The 24,831-nt window shown below is 46.1% G+C and overlaps 1 protein-coding gene across 1 annotated transcript; it reads right to left on the bottom strand.

Moving 5' to 3' along the window:
• Positions 1–17,043: 17,043 nt before the first annotated feature.
• BMP4 (bone morphogenetic protein 4) lies at positions 17,044–24,095 on the bottom strand. Its single transcript, XM_059056361.2, has 4 exons — positions 23,877–24,095; positions 20,629–20,752; positions 19,190–19,566; positions 17,044–18,205 (listed from the first exon to the last, which is right to left on the bottom strand). The coding sequence occupies exons 3-4, from the start codon at positions 19,557–19,559 to the stop codon at positions 17,349–17,351; spliced, it is 1,227 nt and encodes a 408-aa protein (XP_058912344.1). The 5' UTR covers positions 19,560–19,566; positions 20,629–20,752; positions 23,877–24,095; the 3' UTR covers positions 17,044–17,348.
• Positions 24,096–24,831: the final 736 nt, after the last annotated feature.

The following is a 24,831-nucleotide window of genomic DNA, read 5'->3' as shown; positions in this document are numbered from 1 at the left end:
ACCTAAACGTTCCTATGAGAACGTCTATGGGAAATCTGGACTCCATTCCTTCTTCTGAAGTTATGCAGGCAGGGTAAGACATCTAAAGCCAGGAAGCTACCTCGGGGAACCCAAGGTCACAGCTCTCAACGCCTTAATGAGTTTTTCAGTCTGCACTGACAGTAGCAATATCCCTTACCACTTTAAAGAGCTAGTTAAATGCCTTCTTTGCAGCTGGAGAACTTTCTGGCCTCTCTTTTTCTTGTGAAGCCTGCAGGGGTAAAGGCCAGGGCTCCCCGAGAAGTTCTGAACCAGGGGATTGGGCTGTAGGGGGGACCCAGTTGTCTTTTCTCATAGTTCAGAGAGATCTGTAAAGAGGAAGAGCTAGGATCACAAGATCCTCTCCCCAGAAAGGGGGCACACAGCACCTGGTTGGGGTTACCTGGCCACTAGGGGGCTTTAGTTACACACTGGAAGACAGACAGAGTCAGGTGAACAGCCCTTCACCTGTTCTTGAGAATACATTCCTTTTTTCTCCACCTAATCAAATCCCCATCAGTTCTTAGAGGTCTCATCATGTTGCTAAAAGATGCCAGTCAAACCCCAGTGTCAAAATGAACACAGAGCTTTAAAACAGTACTGTAATCAAAGATTTATGATTAGCATCTTCTCCAAGGAAATATGAAAGTAAAATCACAGACAATCCATGAATAAAATTTGGAAGATGTGGAGGGACAGCCAGGAGCTGAATCCATTCACTACATTTCAAGAAAGAAAACACAAGGGTACAAGAGACTTAGGAAATTCGAATGATGATAAAGAGAAATTAAATGGAAGATGCTTTGGTCATCTCTGGGGAATTCGCTACTCCAGGGCATAGTTTGATTTCAGAGACATTTGGAACTAAGACCCTTACTTTATAAATGAGATCCAGGCAAATCTAAGTGCTTATTTTAAAAACATCCTTTCCTAGTTGCTCAAAAGAGAACAAACTTAGGCACTGTCATAAAATGTGCCTGGAAACTATTAATGTATCAATGGTCTTAAATGGAAACATTTCCTGTAAATACACAAGATCCAACACATGCTAGCTAAAAGTAACTTTTTTTTTTCCAGGGGATTTCATACTTTTTAACCAAGTAGCTACCATACCTTTGGAAAAATTAAACCCTACATTTACAAATATGCCTTTACATTCCAAACATTTAAAAGCTTTATCTAAAATCTTTAGATACAGCTGGGACTTCCCGGGTGGTGCAGTGGTTAAGAATCCGCCTGCCAATGCAGGGGACATGGGTTGGAGCCCTCGCCCGGTAAGATCCCACATGCCGCGGAGCAACTAAGCCCGTGCGCCACAACTACTGAGCCCGCATGCCGCAGCCACTGAAACCCACAAGCCTAGAGCCCACGCTCCACAACAAGAGAAACCACCGCAGTGAGAAGCCCACACACCGCAACGAAGAGTAACCCCCGCTCACCACAACTAGAGAAAGCCAGCGCGCAGCAACGAAGACCCAACACAGCCAAAAATAAATAATAAATAAATAATTTTTTAAAATAAAAAAACTTTACATACTGCTAAATAAAAATTACTATATGGACTTCATTTGTCACTGCAAGTTTTAAAGATCCACTAATTTAAGAATATTTTAAGTGAAATAGTTCACCTTCTTCCCATTTGTTAAAACTCTCTGTATTGCAAGTCTTTCTTCGCCCTGTGAAAAGTCTATGAAAAGCCATAGACACAAAAGCAATAAATGGAACAAAACAGCAGGTTCTTCAGTTGTACGAGATATAGCCCTGATTCAAATCATATTTCTAGTCCAAATACTTTTATCTAATTGAAATTGCAGAACGACTCCACACCTGTGTATAAAAAGGTCTTTGCCAAATCCAGGCCAGCTTGGGCTGGTATAATTCCATTTCTTTGGTGTTATATTTAGGTTTCTACCTTAAATGATTTTGAAGTTGGTGCCTACTTTGTTTTCTGGTTTCTTTTTACTAATTTGGGCAGCTTAATAAAACTTAAGACCATGCATGTAAAATGTTTAAATGACTTCAAAATACTACAGAACAAAACAAGATGAGGTAGGTTTACTTACTGTATTAGTTTCCTAGGGCTGTCATAAAAAAGTACCCCTGACTGGGTGGCTTAAAAAGCAGAGATTAATTTTCTAGCAATTCTAGAGACTAGAAGTCAGATCAAGGCATCAGCAGGGTTGGTTACTTCTGAGGCCTCTCCCTGTGTCTTCACATGGCCTTTCCTCTGTACCTGTCGAAATTTCCTGTTCCTATAAGGACATCATTCATTTTGGATCAGCTTATCCTAATGACCTTATTTTAGTTTAATTGCTTCTCTAAAGACCCTATGTCCAAATATAGTCATATTCTCAGGTATTGGGGGTTAGGACTTTGAAATATGAATGGGGCGGGATGGGGGGTGGGTAATGGGGGGGCAACACTTGGGGGTGGGGGTGGAGAAATAACTCAGCCCCTAATGAATATATGCATACTCCTAATTTAATTGGCCACTATTGGAATACCTCATACTTACTAAAAGAAGTTCAATATACACTGTAAACCCTTTTAATAATATTCTCCCTAACATGAATTATGCCTACAAATAACACTAAGGTATTTAAGCAAGCCAACAGTTTAGAGTCAGGTAGTGAAACGGAACCCTTTTTGTAAATACCTTTTCCTTAGGAAGCATAATTTTGTCCAGATTTTTTAAATTTACTTTTTTCTAATTATAAAAATGATACAAAGTAAATGTTTCTTTACAAAAAACTAAAGAAAAACTCCCCTGAATCATTAAAAATCAGTAAAAATCACCCCAAGTCTTACTTCCCAGAGGTTGTCCTTATACTATGTATGTGAACATTGTCACAGCGTCTCTCCATGTACACATACACAAAAACACACACAATATTGATGGAATTGTCCTACATAGTTGTTTTCAAAACTGCTTTTATTAAATTATAAAACAGTATGCTTTACAATATCTTTCCATGACAGTGGATATAGCTATGACCCATCCTTTTTAACGGCAACATAGAGTTGCATTACATGTATGCACGGTAATGATTTTTGATTTTGATCCATCCTTTGCTGATGGATGTTTAGGTCTCCCATTATTCTCCAATTATTTCCAATGCTATGATGATTTATTTATATATTTTTCTGCACTTGAGAAATTCCTAGAAGTGAAATTTTAAATTTTGATAATCTAGGATCAAGCTGCATCCAGAAATTGTACCAATATGCACCCCATTTATAATGTATAAGTAAGTGCCATTTTTCCACGTTCTTGCAAATACAGGATATCACCAACCTGTACATCTTTATCAGACTGAGAAGTCCATTTGTGAATAATCCGTTTGTTTTATTTGCATTTCTTTGATTACTACTGAAACTCTTCGCCTTTTTTACATTGTACACAAAATATTTTTATTTTCATTGCTTTGGCTGAAAAAATGTTACTCCTAAACCATTACAGAAAAATAGGCAATACCAAGATAATGAAGTATTCAAGGCATCTGGACATATCTTGCCTACTTACCCTTCCTTTACAGTGAAACTCACCAATGTCATTCATACCACAAACAGTAGTAACCTACCACCTGATAGTAGAATCCAATTAGCTGATTCATTTCTATCTCCCTGCTATTGTAACCAGGATATCAAGAAAGGTTGCCAAGAAAGGTTGCTATTGTAACCAGGATATCAAGAAAGGTTGCCAGTTGGCAGTGTAACTGAAGGTTAAAGGATCACATGAAGTAGGTCTTGGTTATTGTCGATTCACAAAGCACGTGCAATTTTAAATTAGCAGAGAATGGAGAATACACAGTTTTGAGATAACAGGAAAGACTTAAGAAATAAGTTCTGGGGGAAGAACTAAATGAAGAGGGGGAGAAAAAGAGGAATGGATAAAATAATAATTGTTAGGATTAAAATAATGTAGTTTACTGACTGTGGGTTGGAGGTCTTGAAAAATTATGGGATGGTTAAAAGAATGTTTCTGTTCTTCCTTATGAATTTAGCCAGGGATTGCAAGCTTGAACACCTCTAAGGACAAAACAGGTAGTGTAAAAGTGGAGAAAAGGCAATGTTTGTCCCACCTTAAAGACATTCAGATTTAGAACTTTTTAAACACAATACTGGTCAAATGATCATGACCATAGACCTAATTCCACCTATGAATTGCCACAGTGACATCTGCTTTATACTCTAGTACAATAATATTGAGAATTGATGTTCACCCTGGTCCCAAGACATCATCTGAGCTCACATAAAAGTCTCCTTACCTCTATTAATGCTTATCTCACCATTGTTTCATTGTTATGGGCTGATTTGTGTCCCCCCAAAATTCCCATGTTGAAGCCCTAACCCCTATTACCTCAGAGTGTGACTGTATTTGGAGATAGGTCCTGACTGAGTTTAAATGAGGCCATTATGGTGGACCCTAATCCAGTCTGACTGGTGTCCCTATGAAAGGAGGAAGTGTGGACACACAGAGGAAAGACCGTGTACAGACACGGGGAGAAGGTGTCCACCTACAGACGAAGGAGAGAGGCCTTGGAGGCGAAATCTGCCAACACCTTGATCTTGGACTTCTAGATTCCAGTACTGTGAGAAAATAAATTTGTCATTTAAGCCACGCAGTCTGTGGTAATTTGTTATGGCAGCCCTAGCAAACTAATACAGTAATTACATATATACATGTCAGTGTCGCCAAAGAGGCTGGAAGTTCCTCCAGAGCAAAGGCTGAACCTTATCCGTTAGGCCCACTGCCAAGTCCAGGGGTGACACATGGTGGGAATTACTCAACAATTATGTATTGAGTGAATGAGGGAGTGAATTTTCTACAAATCGCACAGACTTTCCAACTTGGAAGCCATGTAAATTTTTGTGTATTCTCCTTTGTTGTTAAGAGAGAGAGAGTGAAGCAACTTATTATGAACAGGCAGAAACAAAGATCCCAGGACCCTTCAGGAAGATTCCCTCTCAAGTCAACAGCAACCAGCAGCCAGATGAATGGTGCAAGGGGCCAAATCGGGTCCTTTTCTCTGTTCCGAGAGATCAGCAGCTAGAAGAAATGCGGCAGTAACCTTCAGGCCTCCACTCTGTCAGCCCTGACCCGCCCCATACCTGGAGCAGTGTTCTCTCCCACATGCGCTAAGTCAACACAAGGTCAAAATCCTCTTGGGGCCCAGGGGAGCCACTGGCCTGGAGTTTAAGCGCCCACCATTCCCAATGGTGAAACTTTGAGGGCACAGGCCTAAAACTGATGCTGTGGGCCCCGGCCATTGATCTGTAGTTGTGCACTCACCTAGACTCCAGGCCATATTTTCCCAATTTGTAGAGAACTATATCATGCGGGAAATAATTAAAAGGTTTACTAAGGTCAATACAAACATAATTTATTGCTTCCCCTCAGTCAACCAAGCTCATCTATTTAGGTCTGTGACTAGTTAGCTAAGTTGGTTATAGCACTGTCCGCTCAGGGGCAAGGTCAAAGTATCAGTTTACAAAATCGGTGATTTTCCCTCTGTGGCACAGTCACAGATAACTTCCCTAACGATTCAGTAGTATTTTGGTCCCTTAAGGAACCTGGAGACAAAATCTGTATAGAAAAGCAATGCAAGTCAAGGACACTGATGGAAAACTGCCGCAAAGTCCACGTGGGACACAAGAGGTCAGGAACTCCTAAAAGGACACAATTATCAACCTTCAAGGTCTAGTTTAAATTTCGCTGGCTCTATGAAAGCTTATATTTAAGAAAATGTGTGATAACCTTGAGGGCTCCCATGTATTAAAGTTAAATTGGCAGGCTGATTAATTCTTTTTTAAAAAATGCATTATTTTATTTAGGCATCTTGTCAGTCACCTCTTAATTCTTCAGGATGTTTGTTCCACACTTTGTAGTCAAACCCCATTTCAGTTTTTCTTGGTTTGATCTTTTCCGTCCTCAGGCTGTTCTGATTTCACCCCTAAAACACCCACACTGTCTTCATAGGCCTTCTTGGTAACCTGGCCTAATTCCCCATTTCGAGGCATTCCAGTGGTACCACTCAAAATGAAAGAGAGCTTTCATTTTGAAAACTATAAATATTGTAGATTAATGTTCTATTCCATATGAAATAATGTAATAAAATAAGTTTCTAAATAAAGTATTCTTTGCCTCTTTCCAGATCAATCACTTTATAAATGGACCACAAATTCTTTGTAATGTCTTCATTTTTCCCTAGATTAACAAACTAGGTAGAATTTTCTATTGAAAACGCAATTTAAAGAAGAGACTATTGGCACCCATGAGAAAGAAGTGTAAAGAGCTGTCAAGTTATTCAGATCAAATGTAAACAAAATTAAAAGTCAGCACTAAAATGTTTATTTGTGGTCTGCAATACCTGAGGAAGTTTCCTTATTTTGTAGGTCTGCTACTAAATGTGTTTAGCCTAGTGAAACACTTATAAATAAACTGCTGAGTTAAGCATCTGCTGAGATAAGCACCTGTTACAGGAAAATTACAGTGTAATATTATGGATATTCTAAGCATCTCCTTTAATTACAAGGAAGGACTATTCTCAAATATTTAAAAAAACAATTATTCTAAATTAAATAGCATGATGCCACCTCGATGCCTAATAATATTTATTAAAAACTGGAAATGCTGCTCAGTACTAAGAATTGTGTTAAACCTATGTTCCATACAGCACCGAGAACACAGGCTGATAAGCTATAAAAGTACATATCAGTTAGTAATTGATTCTCATGTTATATTTACAATTATAGGTAATCTACTAAATAAAAAAAGTTACTATATACTACGCCATGTAGGTGAGGCAATGATATTACAAATATTGTATGTAGTTTATTTTAACTTTGCAACTTTAACCATATTTATTTTCTGCCTTCCGTGCTGAAATAATCTTCTTAAAAGAAAGCACACAAAGGATTAACTAGCTACCTTAAAATGGTGACCAAATTTCAACTGATAACATTTAAAACATATTTTTATATCATGCTTTAATTTTTTAAGCCAAGATGAAAATTGTGTGAATAATTCAAATATACATTTCTGGCCACTATGTCTCTCTATTCTTTGGTTAAAAAAAAATTATTCCTGGATCATAAACCACTATATTTTAGAGACTATATCTGCTTATTCTGCATACCATAAAGAAGTGGTATAATAACATATATGAACTGGACAATTCTATTTACTGATGAGAAGGCTGGTGATGTTTTACATATAATAGGCCCAGCCAAATCCCAATTATTTGTCAGTATGCTGGCCAAATATTCACCATATTCCATGACTTATAAGATGAGAAAAGAACTTGCCCAAAACTTACAAAAAAATTTAAATGAATGTTACTTTAAAATCATATTGCTTTCATTGCTGTGAGGAGATGGGACATATACACAGAGACAGAGAACTTCGCATAACATCCAATGAAGAATGTAGACTGAATCCCATGATCAAGGATGCAGGAAGCAGGGAGACTTTTCAGAGTAGCTCATCAGAGGAGGCCTTCCTGAGAAGGAGACATAGAGCCGAGAACTGAACAAGAAGAAGGCCAGCCTTGGGGAGCTCTGTCTGGCAGCAGAACTTCTTAGAGGGGACAGCAGACAGCAGAACCCCTGAGGCAGGAATGAACACTTGTGGTGGTTAAACAACAGACAGGAGGCCTGTGGGGCTGGAGTTTAGTTATCAAGGAAAAAAGAGGCCTGAAGTGCCCTTGGAGAGACAGGCAGGGGCCAAATCACGCAAAAGACCACATAGGGTTGAAGATCTGGGACAAAAGGGCGTGCTTTGGTCAAATAAATTGACGCATCCCTGGGCTGACCGAAGTTGAGCAGGTTTCTCCCTGTGGGACTTGTCAAAGCCTTTGAAATGTGAATGTTCTTTGTAAATTTCCAAGAAGGTAATACAGTTCCCAGAGCTTCCCAGATACATTTGGTCACGGCATTCTTTTCTCATAAAGGAGCTCTTGAGACTATTGTTTCAAGAAAAATGCTTTGGCCAATGCAGTGGCCAAAAAAGCAGGGGTTGATAATCTGATTTTAGGCCAAATCCAGCAGGCGGCAGGCCGCCTGCTTCTGTACAGTGTCTGAACTAAGAATAGCTGATGCATTTTAAAAAGTCTTTAAAAATCAAAATAATATTTCACAACGTGTGAAAATCATGAAATTCAAATTGCTGTGCCCATAAATAAAGTTTTATTGGGACACATCCCACGTGCTTTTGTTCACTATTCTCCAGGGCTGTGTTTGTGTAACCCTGGCAGAGCTGAGCAGTTGTGCCAGACTATGGTCCACAGAGACTAAAATAGTTGCTATCTGGTCCTTTATGGGAAAAGTCTGCCATTTCTTGTCTAAAGCATCTTTTCAGTTACTTTACTATAAATCTTCATATGAACATTGGATTATAGCCATAATTTACATATTTTATAGTAAATACTTATTAAGTACTTGTCCTATTCCATACTGTATTTTTTGCCTTTGATATTTATTTTATAACATTTTGTTCTAAATTTTTAAATTGCTACTCAACAAACTCAGTTTCTTTACCTTTAATATCCTCAATTTCTTTAGTCTGAGTGTGTTTCAATAGATTGGATAATAAGCACTTCAATTTTCTTATACTTAAAAATAAGTTATGGTTAACTCTTTAATATGCTTAGACATTTCTGAAGTTGGATGTGAAGTTTGGTGTATACATCTATATCATATCACTTTCATGTGATATACATTTAACCACATACCATTTCTTAGTAATTCCTGTACCTACTCCTATATTGCTTCTAGTTTCTCAGATGTTAAGCTCTAACGATACTTTAAATATTTCTGAGTTACGTGCTTATTCCACTGACCTCTGTTTCCACTGATAACCTAATTACAAAGGTTTCTTATAACTGTCATAACATTTTGATATCTTCTAAGGCCAGTCAACTATATTACCTTAAAATTGGGGGAAGTATTCTTCCCCATTCATTGATCCATCTGAATATCTTTTAAGTGCCATATAATGTTTAAGGAGATTTTAGTTAGTGTTGCATTAAAACACAGGGATGCAATCAATTCTTTATAAATTCATGCTTATCTTAGTAAACACTTTTCTGTTTAAAATTCTGAGTGTTTATTTATTTATTTTTTTTTTCCGGTACGCGGACCTCTCACTGCTGTGGCCTCTCCCATTGCGGAGCGCAGGCTCCGGACGCGCAGGCTCAGCGGCCACGGCCCACGGGCCCAGCCGCCCCGCAGCATGTGGGATCTTCCCGGACCGGGGCACGAACCCGTGTCCCCTGCATCGGCAGGTGGACTCTCAACCACTGTGCCACCAGGGAAGCCCTGGGTGTTTATTTTTAACCATGTGCACACAACCTAAATACAGTTTCATTGTGAAGTATTCTGGGGAAAACAGAAGTGCCTTCCTGACTCTCCCCTACCCTGTCACACTCCCCCCTTCCCAGAGTCATGCTTCTCTTAGAGAAGCCTAGATACATTGTCAATGGATGGAACACTGCAAAAGAGACCACAGATCATTTGGTCCTGTTTGTCATTTTCTTCCTCCAACAATTCCCTAAGTTTTCTCTTCTTAGTCCCCATGACTTGTCACACAACATCATTGATCTTAGGGAGATATGGCTAGATTTAGTTTCTCCCACAAATGCTCAAAATTTAACAGTTTCAACTCAAAATCGTAGTTTGGCTTCTAGCAGCAAATCCTTCACATTTTTGTAATGGCCCCTTTTATTGACAGAGCTTATTAAAGGTCTGGTTTCTTCCCTCAGATCTCTGTGACTAATCTCCCAGTTTGGAAGTAATAGACACATTAAAAGAAGCACAGTAGATCTCATGCTAACTAGAACCTCAGAGTGTTCAATCTTCAAGAATGCTTAAAAAGTCCTTTATGGTGATGGGTCTCTAAGGTGGGGCATATTTGGTTAAAATAAATTATGAGCTAGTCCTGGAGAATTGCTAAGTGACAATTAAATAAACAATAACCTACACATAGTATAGGCCCTCAGAGATGATTTAAATGCATAGTTTAGTTTGGGTAGAACAAGCAGTATTGCCAAGCGACAAACATATCAAGATAAATTTGTATAATTCCCATGCAGAGTGTCTTCAATATATTAAAAATTTCCTCCTTGAGTATTGGGGGGGTTATTAAAAATAAAATGCAATGTCTGTAAAGAAGAGGAGGAGAGATGTTGGTGGAGTTTGTCTTCCTGGAGTTTTCACCTGAAAAGTCCACACTAAACCGACCCAAACAAACAATGTTAGCAGATCTGTCCTCTCAGCAGCTATATGCTAAATCCTGCATCCCTTCAATCCGGAAAAGCTGGTCAATCTCAAGATAGATAACGAACAAAATAGCCTGAAGTTTTGGAGTTTAGGGGAGGGGAAAGGTTGATCAAACCCACTTATCACACTCCTGAGTTTTGAAAGACAGTGGGAAAAGTGGCTCTCCTTGTTAGGGGTGCCCACCCCCTCCTTTCCAGCCAAAGGGAATGCTTTGCTATGCAAATAATGAGTCTGATCTCAGAGGAAGTGAAGGACCCAGGATAGTAAAGAAACTCACCTTTTGGAGGTAAACTAACTCTTTTAAGGTACCATTGAACAAATTACTTCTCCATGCTCTGAAAGTTCTTAGTGCCCTAAAACCCCCAAATCACCTGAGATTGGTTTGCTCTGTTGAGGGTCAGGCCTCATAAAGAGTGAGTCCCACGGGGAAAACATCTTTTGTCTGTCCTAGTTAAGGTACATAAAAGAAGCATGTGGAAATCACTCAGCAACTGGACATTTGTGTTTGACCCCAACCAACTGGAATCTGAAGGCTGCAAGTGTCAAGGTCGGTTCCAAGCCTAGCAACCCAACTGAATTGGGTTTCAATTTGAGACTTACGCTGTTTAGATAATTCTGCTTCCCTTTCCCATCACCTTCAGTTCCCAAGAAAGCTGGTGCGAGAAGTCAGGGCAAGAAAATGAGGGACACACATTGAGTCCAGTAGGAGATTGTTCAACCAGTGGTTTCAGAGACCTTTAATATGTCTCTTCTTCTCTGGGTCTTGAAGGAACATATGCCCAAGATGACTACATCAGGTGGATACAAGTCCTGCAGTATAAAATTTTCTGAGCCCCAGATGTCAGGTAACCCACTTTTCAGGATACTTAAAACATACAAGGAGCATTCTGTTTAGTACTTTAGCACAACATTTAAGTTGAGCCTTCAGACGTCGGTAAGAACTTTAATGAAATTTGGAAGTGATGCCCATAGCTCTGCTATTATAACTAGGCTGAGTAAAATTACCCAAGGATGACTAAGTTTTATACCCAGCCTGCTTTCACAAAGGTGATCCGCATTAGCATATATGTAGACCATACATTTGAGACATTAAATGTTAAGGTTATAATATTTATCTCACATTAAGAAAAATGGAATACAAAATAAAAGCTTTATGAAAATTTGTAAGTATATGAGCAAAGAATGAAAAATGACAGAAAAACATGAATAGTTTTAAGATGAAGAGGTTATAAGTAAATTTGCTACCTCATAAAAAATTTTTAAACTTCATTTTAATAAAAACTAGAAACAATAGAGGAGGAAAGAGATAGTTGCATCTAAGCACCTGGAATGAGATATTACAATTGCACATTAAATACTTGAGTCTGAACTTTCTGGAGGTGAAGTTAAGTCTGGGTTAGATAGCTCTTGACCAATTAAAGAAGCCTGATAAGTAAGTTCTCAAAAGATACACCTTTTTCTACTTTGTAATCCTAGGTTAATTCAAGGAACAATGGGTATAGCCTTAACTATACCTGTTGTTATCCTAGAAAAAGAGCACTTCATTGTTTTTCGTAATAATCTATAGAAGACTAAAGTAAATTGAATTCAATTAGAAATTCTTTCTTTCCTTCTCTCTCTCTCTCTCTCTCTCTCTTTCAATGTGCATGTCTTTGGGATCTTCCCCTGGGTCCTACCTCAATAACAAACTGCTTTGAAAACAAAATGACAAGGATTAAAAAATTAGCATGAGGCTTGAGATGAACATAGTTATACATTATCTCAACTGAATCATGGACAACTCTGCACAGGATTCAGTCAGTTGCTGACACCAGAGGGACAGAGAAACAATTTCAGGAGTAAATGATAGAGTCCAATGTTTTAATCTCAATCAGTGTGCTTTGGATCGTTCAGAAAATCATCTGCTGGCCAGGCCTTCAGTTACTAAAACTAAAACAGTTGCTAAAGTAATGACAATGAAACTACGCAAACTAGAATCTACTTGCACCTTGGCTTGGGGGTTCAAGGATTTAGGCTGGGGTCCTTGTTTTTAAATACTTGTTAGAAATCAAGTTATAAAAAGTTGAGAGATCAATGAGATCTTTTCTTCAGGAATGTGTTGAAACCTATGGAAAGCTGGACTTAAGAAATTCTCATTAGCACCATAACTCAGCAAATGATTGTTCCATCTTGTCTTTTCCTGAAATTTTACATTTTTGAAAAAAAGCATTGCTATAGTAATGAACCCTACAGTATTCTATTTTCTTAAGTTTTGAACTACATAACAGCATTTATATTCAGGGTTTTTAGAGAATATTTTGAAAAGAAAGAAAAGGCAGAAACAATTGGAACTTGCTTCAGCTAATTCCTTAAGTAAGGTGACTTATGAACAGTAATTTCAAATGACTTCCTCAGTGAGAAAATATTCTAATTCCTTTTTCTAGGATTGACTAAATGTTACACACCTTGAATTTTTTATCCTTCAAAATTTCCTGTGGTTTTTAAAAAATATTAGAGCAATCAAACATGTTTCCTAAAAACAAGCCACTTTTCTTCATGAGTGACCACTGCAGTTTTGACCCGTTTATTTATTCTGCCACTAAGTGCTGAAAGCATAGGGAAATGGGACACTTGCAATACCAGCCAGGCCCCATTGCTAACCACTCAACCTACTTCCAGTTAAGTTTTCAAAATTGTGCTAGTCTCTCTCAAATGGTTCACCCAAGTAATTCTGCATCATTTCTAATTTGACAGTCCACCAATTATTCTAAATTCCTCTAGGTAATGCTAACAACCTCTGATTCTCAGGTAATGTGAAGTCACCAGGGTTGTTTTTGCGTTATTCTTTTCATTTTAAAAAGAGAGTGTGTAGGGCTTCCCTGGTGGCGCAGTGGTTGAGAGTCCGCCTGCCGATGCAGGGGACGCGGGTTCGTGTCCCGGTCCGGGAAGATCCCACATGCCGCGGAGCGGCTGGGCCCGTGAGCCATGGCCGCTGAGCCTGCGCGTCTGGAGCCTGTGCTCCGCAATGGGAGAGGCCACAATAGTGGGAGGCCCGCGTACCACACACACACAAAAAAGTTTGTACCTTGGGCTTCCCTGGTGGCGCAGTGGTTGAGAGTCCGCTTGCCGATGCAGGCGACGCGGATTCGTGTCCTGGTCCGGGAAGATCCCACATGCCGCAGAGCGGCTGGGCCCGTGAGCCATGGCCGCTGAGCCTGCGCGTCTGGAGCCTGTGCTCCGCAATGGGAGAGGCCACAGCAGTGAGAGGCCCATGTACCACACACACACACACACACACAAAAAAAAAAACCAAAAAAATAAAAAGAGAGTGTGTATATGTTATACAATTTGCTCTGTGTTGAAGCAAAAGTGTCATTAAGGACAAACAGTTTGGAGATATAGGCCTGAAGCTTTACTCTCCTAGATTCCCCTTGTAATAGTAACACCTGAGCTCCGGCCTTTGAGTGGCCGGTGACGGTAGCAGCACTGTGACTCCCCCTGGTCCAGAGGCCCAGAGTAGGTCAGCTGAGGTGCTGTCAGGTATTACGGGCTTGGCATCTCATTTCTGAAAGAAATCAGCCAACTCCACTCATGCACCCCCTAGGCCTCCTCTATTCCCCTCCCTCCCCCAACAGTTGGGGCAGGCATGGTGGCAGTTCAGCTGGAGCCCCACTGGGCTCTGTGTCCTAAGGAGGCTCAGAGGGCGGCTCGTGAGCCCTGTCTGCACGTCCGCCCTCAGCTCTGCTCCCGGCCCGCCCACACCCCGTTCAGTCCGTCCAAGATGCGAGCCCACAGTGAGCTCCCCAATTCCTGCTCTCCACCCCCAAGGAAAACCCCTCAAGATCTCGACCCCTCTTACATGGGTCCACCCAGGTGAGCTTTCTCCCCGGACTCCACGGCCCTGCGCGGCCGCTTGACCCCGTTTCACAGGAACCGTGCGGACTTGCCTTAGGACACGCGTGCGATACTCGAATCCGGCTTCCCCTGAGCACCGGGGCCCTCTGCGATCTGGCGGGGGAGCCCTCAGTGCAGCTCCGCGCAGCCTCCAGGTGCACCTTCTGGTCCCCGATAGGGAGGACGCCCCCTGGCGCCCCCGCGGCAGCCGGGCCGAGAGCTCCGGGAGCAGGCGGGGGCGGAGCCTGTCCGCGAACCTTGACGTCCGGCCAAGGCCGGGTGATCGTCGGGGGCTGCCAGCTCTGCTGCTGCCCTGAGCCCTCTCAGTGTGGCGCTGCCCGGCGGCAAGGGGGTGGTGGAATGAAGCACGGTCAAGACAGAAAACAAAGTCAGCAGGTCACCTGGCAGGTTCAGAGAGAATTATGCAACGAAAGTCGGGGAATGTGTGATGCGTTCCGGGGCCACAAACCGCCCCCCCCCCCGCCCCGTAGCTTTTTTTTCTTAAGCTCCTAGGAAGCCGGTTCCAGTTTAAGGGTTGGGCAGGGATTGACTGAGCAGCTCCTCTGATGTGGTTACGACTTTGTTGAATTCCTCAAGAGTGATTCTCCCTCCCCATCTTTATTTAAGTAATGGGAACATTACTCTGGGCAAAAAATAAAAATTAAAAAAAAAAAACCACACTGGGATGGGGGCAGACTTGATCCAAAAGCAACAAGAATCACCCTACAACTTGCATAAGGTACTCAAGTCGAGCATTAGTCCAAAATCTAAAATACTGAAACCTAAATTAGATCATCACATACACTTAATTCCTTATCTTCCTGAACCTCAGGACTATGCCTTCAAACAGAATTCAAAGAGTTAAATCTGGCCATAGCTCGTTGCTTTTCATGCTAACATTTGTGGCATTAGGACTATTTTGTTAACTAGGTATATGCAATTCACAGAATTTCACGGTAAATTCCCCAGACCAAATATTTGGCTGAACAAATAAACAACATTATCCATTCCTGAAAATAAGCCAGTAGAAGGAGGGGGGGAGGTTCGGGGGAGGCTGGTTGCTAGAAAGTGACCTGAGCCAGGCAGCCACTGGGCTCAGGATTTGCCCTCGGATGATTTGTCCAAGTGCTAGAGATCTGCGGGTTCCTCTTCAATGACACGGACATTTCAGAAAAAGTTGCTGGAAATCGGGCAAAACAAAACGAGGCTGCCTGAGAGGAACCCTTAATGGGCTTCCCCTAAATGATTTATTCGACCTCCTTACCATTAATCAAAGGGGCAGCGACCTGGGGGGCTAGGGGAGGGGGGAAGTAACCCTCTTTGCAGGGAGTTTTGGAGGAACTGTGGAGTCTTGCTGCCTTTGCCTGGGGCTCTGATCTCCTCTCTCCACCTGTGCTCTCCAGGGAGCTGGGGCTTTGGCAACTGCTCCACTTCTATTTTTATTGGTTTCCAACTAAGCTGCTCCTTTCAGAGGATTGTAGGACTTCAGCAATTAAAAACAAAAATGAGTCCTGCTTCACCTACCCCACCCCCAAGGGCACATGGAAGAGTGTGTGTACATGAATGCTGGGGCACACTCAGCACCACTACGGCCACCACCTCTGCCACTCAACCCTACCTCCTCATGAAAAGAATGCACTCCTAACAGCTCATCCCACAGACTACACGAAGACACTGCTTTTGCCCCAAACCCATCCAAGCCCATGCAGAAGAAAAGCACACACAAGAAATGAGCCCACGCAAGCTAAACTTCCAGGGCGTCATTTACTTGCTGGTGGCAAAAAAAAAGCAAAGGTCTCTCCTCTGGTCCTCTGAGCCCCTATATCCGTGTCCTTCCAGAAATCCATTTCTCTGCCTCACTGGCAGCCCTGAACTGAGGGAGACTGCTCAAGCACGTTAGCATTTTCCGTTTTTAGTTTGGTCAAAAACTGAGCTTTGTCCACGGAGAAACCCTGGCTCAGAACGTCACATCCACCAGGTGTATCACTTTCTGCCCAGCTCCAGGGAAGGGGGGAGGAGTGGCACAGAGATGCAAGGAGAGTTGGTATTTGACTCGAGAGACTCTATACAGGGGGATGCTTTCACAGTGCCCACTTGGAAATGCTGACCCTTCAGTATCTGACGTCATTCCCACCCCCCAACACAGCTCAATCTCTTGGAATTTTGAATTCAATGAAAGCCTTCATCTGGGGAATAGGAGACAAGGGGGAAAAGTCCAGAAACACTGGAGAATTTCTACCATGTGGTATATCAAAATAGTGGTCACCAAACTTTTTGAAAGTAAGGCAGATTATTTATTTTATTGGATAAAACCCACTTCTCAGAAAAAAAAAAGAAAAAAACCTCAAAAAACTCATGCTTAAAACACACACACACGTCAATATGTGAGTGTGCAAATTAGTTTTGGTTTGAAAATACAACATTGGTGCCTGTAATAACTGGAGATACCCTGGGTATCATAAAAGCAGAGGTGGGAAGCATTTCCCTAGAGTTGAGACTCTTACCCATCACACTTTGCTGGGACACACCTCTAACAGGTGAGCAAAAACAGAGGATGTACAAAGAGCCCCAAACCGAGTCTTTAATCTGGCCTACTCCTTTCATCCCACTGTTTCTCCAAGGCATGTGTCATCCAGATGGGAGAGGATGCCACGTCCTTGTCCTTGTTAACATTAAATAGAAATGGAAAACAATTCATCCTGGCAATTACCATCCTCCACCATCAGTTTACTTCCTGTCTTTCCAACTTAACCACCTCCAGTTACCACACTCTGACTTCCACAGTGCCCCCAGCCCCACCCTTAACAGAAAATAATCTCATCCAAAAGAGATGGGGTGAAGGGAGAGAAAGGATTTAAGAGAAAAAGAACATAGTTTTACCTTTAAAATAATGACTCATTTTATTTTTTTCTTTTAATATGTAGTTATAAATATATTTTGTCAAAATATATGATCAATATGGTCAAAACATTTGCACATAAAGTCATAAATAAGGTCAAGGTGAATGTTTAGATTTTTTTTTCCTTTCTTTTTTTTTTTTTTTTTTTTTTTTTAAGATAAAAGTCCAGCTATAAGGAAGCAGTCTGTGTAGTGTGTGGGTGAGTAGTGGATAGGACGTGTGTGTGTGTGTGTGTGTGTGTGTGTGTGTGTGTGTGTGTGTCCCCAAGGAAGGCCTGATCTCAGCGGCACCCACATCCCTCTACCACCATCTCCTGATAATTTTTCAGTACCACCTTGTCATACTCATCCAAGTACAGCATGGAGATGGCGCTCAGTTCGGTGGGAACACAACAGGCTTTGGGGATACTGGAATTGACAGAGTTGACCAGGGTCTGCACAATGGCATGGTTGGTTGAGTTGAGGTGGTCGGCCAGTGGAAAGGGGCAGTCCCCGTGGCAGTAGAAGGCCTGGTAGCCTGGTGGGGCCACAATCCAGTCATTCCAGCCCACATCGCTGAAGTCCACATAGAGCGAGTGGCGCCGGCAGTTCTTATTCTTCTTCCGGGCCCTCTGTGGGTGATGCTTGGGGCTACGCTTGGCCCTCCGGCGTCGGGTCAAGGCATGTCCCCGGCCATCATGGCCAAAGGTGACCAGGAGGGGCCGGAGCTGGGCCCAATCCCCACTCCCTTGAGGTAACGATCGGCTAATCCTGACGTGCTGGCCCTGGAGGGTCCGTGTCTGATGGAGGTGGGTCACCTCAATGGCCAGCCCATAATTGGGCTGCTTCTCCCGGGTCCAGCGAAGGACTGCAGGGCTCACATCAAAAGTTTCCCACCGCGTCACATTGTGGTGGACCAGTCTCGTGTCCAGTAGTCGTGTGATGAGGTGCCCGGGCACCACTTCTGCCGGGGGCTTCATAACCTCATAAATGTTTATACGATGAAAGCCCTGCTCCCAGTCAGGGCCCTGGTCCACCTGCTCCCGGAAGAGTCGAAGCTCTGCGGACGAGATCACCTCGTTCTCTGGGATGCTGCTGAGGTTAAAGAGGAAACGAAAAGCAGAGTTTTCGCTGGTCCCTGGGATGTTCTCCAGATGTTCTAGGCACAGTCAGGGAGGAAAAGAAAAAGGGAAAAGAAAAAAAAAAAAAGAAGCACATGAGCTATCTGAGATGCTGAAAAATCAAGAAATAGCTAAGAGTTGGGCGATGAGTGATGAACTCTGCTTATACAGTGGAAGCCTATTTGGGGGAAACAAGCATGCCGTTTAATCTGAAGGAGCAGATAAATGGCGCAGCTAGCAAACCAGCGAAGCCTAGCTAGCATTCAGCAAGCACCAAAGACAGAATCTCCCAATCTCCTTTATACGTCTAATAATTTCCATGTGTTAACGCCTTACTCCACCACCATCAGACTTCCCTTTTAAAGCCCTCTTGGCTTTGTGTACACAGTTTGCTTTACAAGTGGTTGTAAAGAAAAAGAGGGGCCAACAGAGCAGAGGCAGGAGGGAACATGCACACAACCACCTTCTGCCTCTTCCACTTTCGAGTATGTTACCAAACATTTCCCCAGCGATCTTGGAAGCACAGAGCATGCCTTGTTGATCATGTTACAGAGAGGAAAATAAATTCCAACACAGTAATGATGCTGGTGGATTAATAACTCAGATTTACTTTGGAAAAGAAACATCCGCTAGGAAACATTCAGATCGGATTACAAGGCCCCTATTGAATAAACCTGACAAACACACAGCTGTAATATTAAATTCAGTAGGTGCTTTGAAAAACAGGGAAAAAAAAAGGCAGAAACCTTGGCATAAAAGGCTTTGATATAGCAAAAACACACGGCTGGGGCTAGCCCACGTCTGAGTGGTGTCATTCCCCTTCTCCCCAACCCCTCCCTTCTGTCTCCAAAAAATAAATTCAGCCACAACTCTGAACACTCCAGAAAGTAAGCAGCTCTGTTCCCCAGCCTCCTGGATTTGGGGCTCTGAGGTAACCTGAACCCCTCTCCCCCAGAGCTTCCACTGTCCCACCAGGCAGCCCTACTAGCTCTCCCCAGCCCAGACTCCGGGCAGGGACTGACCTTCGTGGTGGAAGCTCCTCACGGTGTTGGCCCGACTGGCGGGGCGCTCAGGATACTCCAGACCGATGCTGTGGATCTGCTCCTCCTCCTCCTCCCCAGACTGAAGCCGGTAAAGATCCCGCATGTAATCCGGGACGACCGCGCTCTTGCTAGGCTGCGGGCGGCGGCGCAGCCCGAACATCTGCAGAAGTGTGGCCTCGAAGTCCCGAAGGAGCTCATGACTCTGCCCTGAGCGGCGTCCTCCCGCGTGGCCCTGAATCTCGGCGACTTTTTTCTTCCCCGTCTCAGGTATCAAACTAGCATGGCTCGCGCCTCCTAGCAGGACTTGGCATAATAAAACGACCATCAGCATTCGGTTACCAGGAATCATGGTGTCTCTGGGGAGGGGGAGGAGGTGGAAGGTTAAAGAATAAATAAACACCGATAACTAGAGAGAAATAGAGATGTCTCTGCATACGCACATAGGGCTAGAGCTAGAGGGTCAAGATGTAAAACAGGTCAGAAAGATCAAGTTTGTGTCTTCGCCCTCACACACACCCCTCACCACCAGCTGCAGCCATGCACGGCCTGAAAGTAGGAATTGCCCTGTAATTACTTGGTCTAACTTGTTTACAGTCAAATAACCCCAAATCAGATAGCCTCCATCCTGTTAATCTTTTTTTGTCCCAACTGCTATCTGAGCCATGATCTCAGCTTGGCTTCTTCAAGGATAAACAGTTAACATTGAGAAGGTAAAGAAGGGTGGGGGAGGGAGAATTAAAATGCCATCGCTCTCCTCTCCACTTCAGACCTTCAGCCTCTCTCCCCGTCTCCCTCCACCCCCCTTCTTCCTCCGCCCTCCGAGCCAGAGCCCGACTTCCACCACTTCCAGCTGGTTCGGAGCAGGAGGGAGGGAAAGCAGAGAAGCAGGAGCAGGGTGAAGGCACGGGGGAGGAAGGGTCTGGGAGCGGACCGAATGGCTGGAGGGTTTATTTTACTGTGGCTGATGAGTTTGAAATGCCCAGCAAGAAGCATCTGATCGCGCCCTCTCACTCACTCCCGGGGAAGGGTGTGTGGGAGGGGATGAGTCCAAGAGCGACCTCTGTGAGTTTTGACAAGCAGCTACGAACTCGCCACAGGGGCACTTGGTGCTCTCCAGTTATGTGGGGAGGGGGGGCCCTTAGCCCCCCCCCCCGGCTGAGGACCTTCCATCTCTTTAGCCCCCTCTCGCTCCCCTTTCTTGCAACGCACGGCTCAGAGAGAGCGAGTGGGAGCAAGGAGCACTTTAAATAGAACCGGCGGGCTCGGACCGCAGCGGCTGCCCGGCCTAGAAGAAAGCGACAGCGCTGCCAGAAAGCAGAGTGTGGAAGGAAGGTCCGACGGGAGGGACACAAGGCGAGCACGGGTGGGGAGGGCAGAGTGAATTCCCGGGAGGAGGGAAGGAAGAGGTGTCTACTCACTGACAGAAAACAAGGCATATAATAACAGTCCATGATTCTTGACAGCCAATCTTGAACAACTTGCTGGAAATGCTCAGAGGAGCTGCGGCAGTGCGTTGCTCTGGATGGCACTACGGAATGGCTCCTAAAATGAATATTTGAATATAATGAGACTCTGGCGCAGACAGACTCTGTTTTTCTTCCAGCCCCTAGGCGTCACGTGAGCGCAGAGGCCCCGCCCCACGCACGGAGGAGCCCGCCCTCCCCGAGGCGGGCTGTGAAAGGGCCCGCGCGCCCGCCCCCGTCTCCCCACCCCCCCCAAATCCCCGCCCGCCCCGGGCCCCGCCCCCTCCTGGAGAAGCCAGCCTCCGCGCCAGCAGCCCCAAACCTCAAGCGGTCCGGGAGGAGCTCCGGGTGGCGCTCTGCGGAGCCCTCGGCCGGTCCCCGGGTGCACGGCGCGGAGGACGTGGTCCTCGCCTCTACCTGTAGCCTTCGGTGCGTCGGGCTGGGCCCTCGCGCCAGCGGCCTGAAGCCGAGGATCTGGGGGGCACCGTAAGGGCTGCGCCTTTCAGCCCGAACCCAGCTCAAGTGGGGCCGGGATTGGGGGCAGCGGAGTCTCAGCCGCTGAAAGCCACCACCGAGTCATTTAAAAAGGAAAGTGCTGAGGGACACACAGACACACACGCGCCGCGCGCACCCCACTTCCTCCCCAGGGTCTCCGAGAGGCCAAATATTGCTCCCAGTGACAGCTAGTCACCCCCTGGCGAACGCTTGCGAATGTTCAGAAGAAGTGGGCAGCCACTTTAGCTCCCAGCCAAAAGCTGCGGACCCTGTCACGCGGGGCCGGAGCGGGAGACATTTAGGCGGTAATCGGTGTGGGAAAGTGGCGAGGGAGCCGCCGCTAGGCTCTTTCCTCCAGTTCCTTTACGGAGAGAAACTCCGCACCTCGGCGATCCCTCGCCAAGCAAAGCAAATCTCCGAAGAAAGTGGTCGGTGGGCCATTCAAGGCAGAGGGGCGGACGCCGAAGCGCAAAGCTCAGGGCAGACGCGAAAAGAGGCGTCTCCTCAGAAAGGGCGCATCGCATTTTTCAGGTCTCAATGTCGCGGAGGTTTTACAACTCCCGACCCGGCGCAGAAAGGAAATCCCACCGCATTCCCAGGAGTCGAGAAAACCGTGAACAGCTTTCGGCCTGCGCTCGACCTCTGCGTCTGCGTCTCTCTCTTACTCTCTCTCTCTCCCCAGCTTGTCTTTTTTAAACTACTACTCCTCCCCCGCCACTTCCTCCCCCACCCCCTTCCTCCTTTGCACCAGCTGCAGAGTCGCAGCAAATATTTCTTCAAGAATTTTACCAGCCTACAGCTCAAGGAATTACTGCGGTGTCCTAACCGAAGATGCTGCACGCGTGGGTCGCTCAGCACGGGGGCCTTTTCAAAAACCTGACCCACGCAACTCGGAGTCAGCCCGGCCTGCCCCGGGGTCCCGAGTCCCACGGCTCCCTCTGCAAAGCGCACGGCACCCGGCCGCCCTTTCCTGAGGCTGTTCCCAGTTCCTGCCTTGGGTCGCGTCAGAGCTCGAGGGCTCAGGTTGCCGACCTCACTCTCCCCCACAAACTTGGTTTTCTTCTTGGGGGCACTCTCGGGAAGGCTTGGAGGAAGAGGAGTAAAGGACAAAGCGCTCAACCCTCCTCCCGGCCGCGGCTGCCCGGCGCCGCCCGACACCGCGCTAGCCCGGGTGTGGAGGCCGCGGGCGCCCCTGCGCGACGGTCCACGCCCGGCGAGAGCCGCGCCGCTTTTTGAGCGGCTTTAGGTTTTCCCGCTCCCGCGCCACCGCTGGGGCTGACTGCGAAAGGGTTGGGAAGAGCAAAGAGTTTTATTGAGACGCCTAGAACCTTCAAGATGCCCCGTGGGAGGAGTCCAGAAATGGCAAAAGCACACGGAGAAGGGTCGGTCCCCGCGGGCGAAGGGACAGCGGGAGGCGCGGGCGCCCGCAGTCCGCCGACAATCCTCTGACCCTAGGAATCTCCCAGGGTGCGGCGGGAGCGCGCGCTGCGCTAAAACCCAGAGGCCGGGGGAAGAGCGGCTTGTGTTTCAACTTCGGATTCAGAAGGATTCGTCTCTAATCACATTTTTCTCCCCCAGTTTTCTTAATTAAAAAGATAAAAGCCGAAAAGCACTTTCGTCTCCAGAACTCTTTCTTGAGGGGCGGGGATGCAACTCGTCCTTTACTTCCTTGCCCGAGTTTTCGCCCAACGCCAAAGTTTGTTCAGAGGTGGCCTCAGTTTACCAAGTCAGTGTCTGGGGGGTTGAACGTCTCACAAAGCCTTCAGGACCACAAAACGCGATCCTCACAAACCGCTATCCTCACAAACCATTCACCAAATGGTGCCCGGAAAGCCTTTAAGGTCGCGGGCGCAGCTTCAGCGGGGAGGGGTCCGCAGGGACCCGCGAATCCCGGGACACTTGCCCGTCGGCTCTGAGCCGGGAGGGCCAGTAAGAGCCACGCGTCCGCCGTGCATCTCACCAGCAACTCTCCAAAGGACAGGACACCGCGGGAACCTGCGTTTCCGGGGCGGCCAGCATCCCGGCCGTCGTCCCTACAGACCCAACACCGTGAAATGATAGAGGAGCAGCTCCTTGGATGCTGCAAGTCCACGAGAGTAGCTCGTGGAGGAGGCGCGTTGGGCAGCAGCGGTTCGCCAGCTTTCAGGGGCTTTCGCCGGCTGGGGGCCGGGTCGAGTGACACTCCCCTAGACGCAGCCCTCCCGCGGAGCGCACGCTCCAGAAGCAGGAGAACCGCGCTCACCACCGCGGAACTAGCCCTGGTTAGGTGTTCTCTCTCCACCTCGACGACCCTCAGTTCCCTCACTTTCTCCGGACCTCAGAGCCACCTCTCCCCTTTCTCTCCTGGCCCTTCCCGCCGGGAAATCGCAAATGCTAGTCCACGAGCGACGTGATCGGCTCAAGACCCCACGGTCTTTCCCAACGACCTCCAACTAAAGGCTTCTCGTCTCCGCTCTTCTCCAGCCCCGAACCTACCAAACGTGGAAATCGCCCGGGGCCACCGGACGGAGAAAGTGCTCTGGGTAGAGGTAGTGGCATATATGGAAGTGACTTTCAGCGCAAGCATCCCTACCTCTAGCACCACCACCGGGGAGGGGGAAGGGAGCACCTTTTGCCTCGACACATCCAGAGCCCCCTACTTCTCCCCCCAAGGATGCACCTCAGCCTTCTCCCCCAACCCCCGCCCCTCGCCAGGTAGCCTTGCTCACCATAGATCCCTGCAGTAGCAGGCTCGCAAGCAGCAGCTCCTGGGGACCTCTGAACAGCTGCAGTGAACCTGGGCGAGGGCCGAGGACTGGGGCGCAGCAGGCTCGAGACGGCGTGGACGGGAATCCCATCAGGGAGAGAGGCGAGATACTCAGCCCTGATCTGCAGCGGCGTCGCAGGCTCCCGTCCCTCGGCTCTGATGCCAAACTCACCTAGTTTCCGGGCCGAGCTGCGCTCCCCTTTCCTCCCTCCCTCCCTCCTCCTCTGCCCTCCCGCATCTTCTTCCTCCTCTTTCCCTCTCTCTCTCTTTCTTTCTTTCCTTCCTCCTCCTCTTCTCCGGCAGCCCCTCCCTTCTTCCCTCCTCCCTCGCTCGCCTCCCTTTCTGGGATGGGAGCCCCGCCCACATCCTCCCATCCCGCCGCCGGGCCTCGCCTCGCCGGCCCTGGTCCCGGAAACCCGGGCAGCGCCCGAGTCAGCAGCTGCTGCCCAGGCTGGAACGCCGCTGCCTCAAGCTCCGGGAAGCGTTCGGGGCTCACCTGGGGACCACGTGCAGAGGTACTAAAATGCATGCATCGACTAGTCGCAGTACCTTCCAAAAAATACCCAGGGAAGTCTGGGCTTCTCTTGAGTTTAGAGTAGCTACTGCCCAAACCGATGATTAAAACACTGAGTAATCAGCATTTACCCGAGTAATTAGAGATAATGAAACACCTTTAAAATCAGGTTATGGAGAAAGGAGCTGTTGGATGGGTTTAAAGGGAGGCCTTCCATAAATTGTTAAAGGATTACCAAACGTTGAGAAACAGGCTGTGCTCAGAGCTGTGTGCTTAAAAGAGGTACCAGGTACCTCTTTGGCTATTGAAAAATGATGACTTGCCTTCCAAAGCATTTTTTAAAATGCTTCTTGTGGAAAGCCTTGGTGACCCTCAGAAAGTCAGCCCTAATAAACAGTCTAGT

This window comes from Kogia breviceps, chromosome 3 (assembly GCF_026419965.1).
Source record: "Kogia breviceps isolate mKogBre1 chromosome 3, mKogBre1 haplotype 1, whole genome shotgun sequence".
In the NCBI taxonomy this organism is placed as follows: Eukaryota; Metazoa; Chordata; class Mammalia; order Artiodactyla; family Physeteridae; genus Kogia; species Kogia breviceps.
Note: the sequence above shows the minus strand (reverse complement) of the source record. Positions and strands in the feature narration are given on the sequence as shown.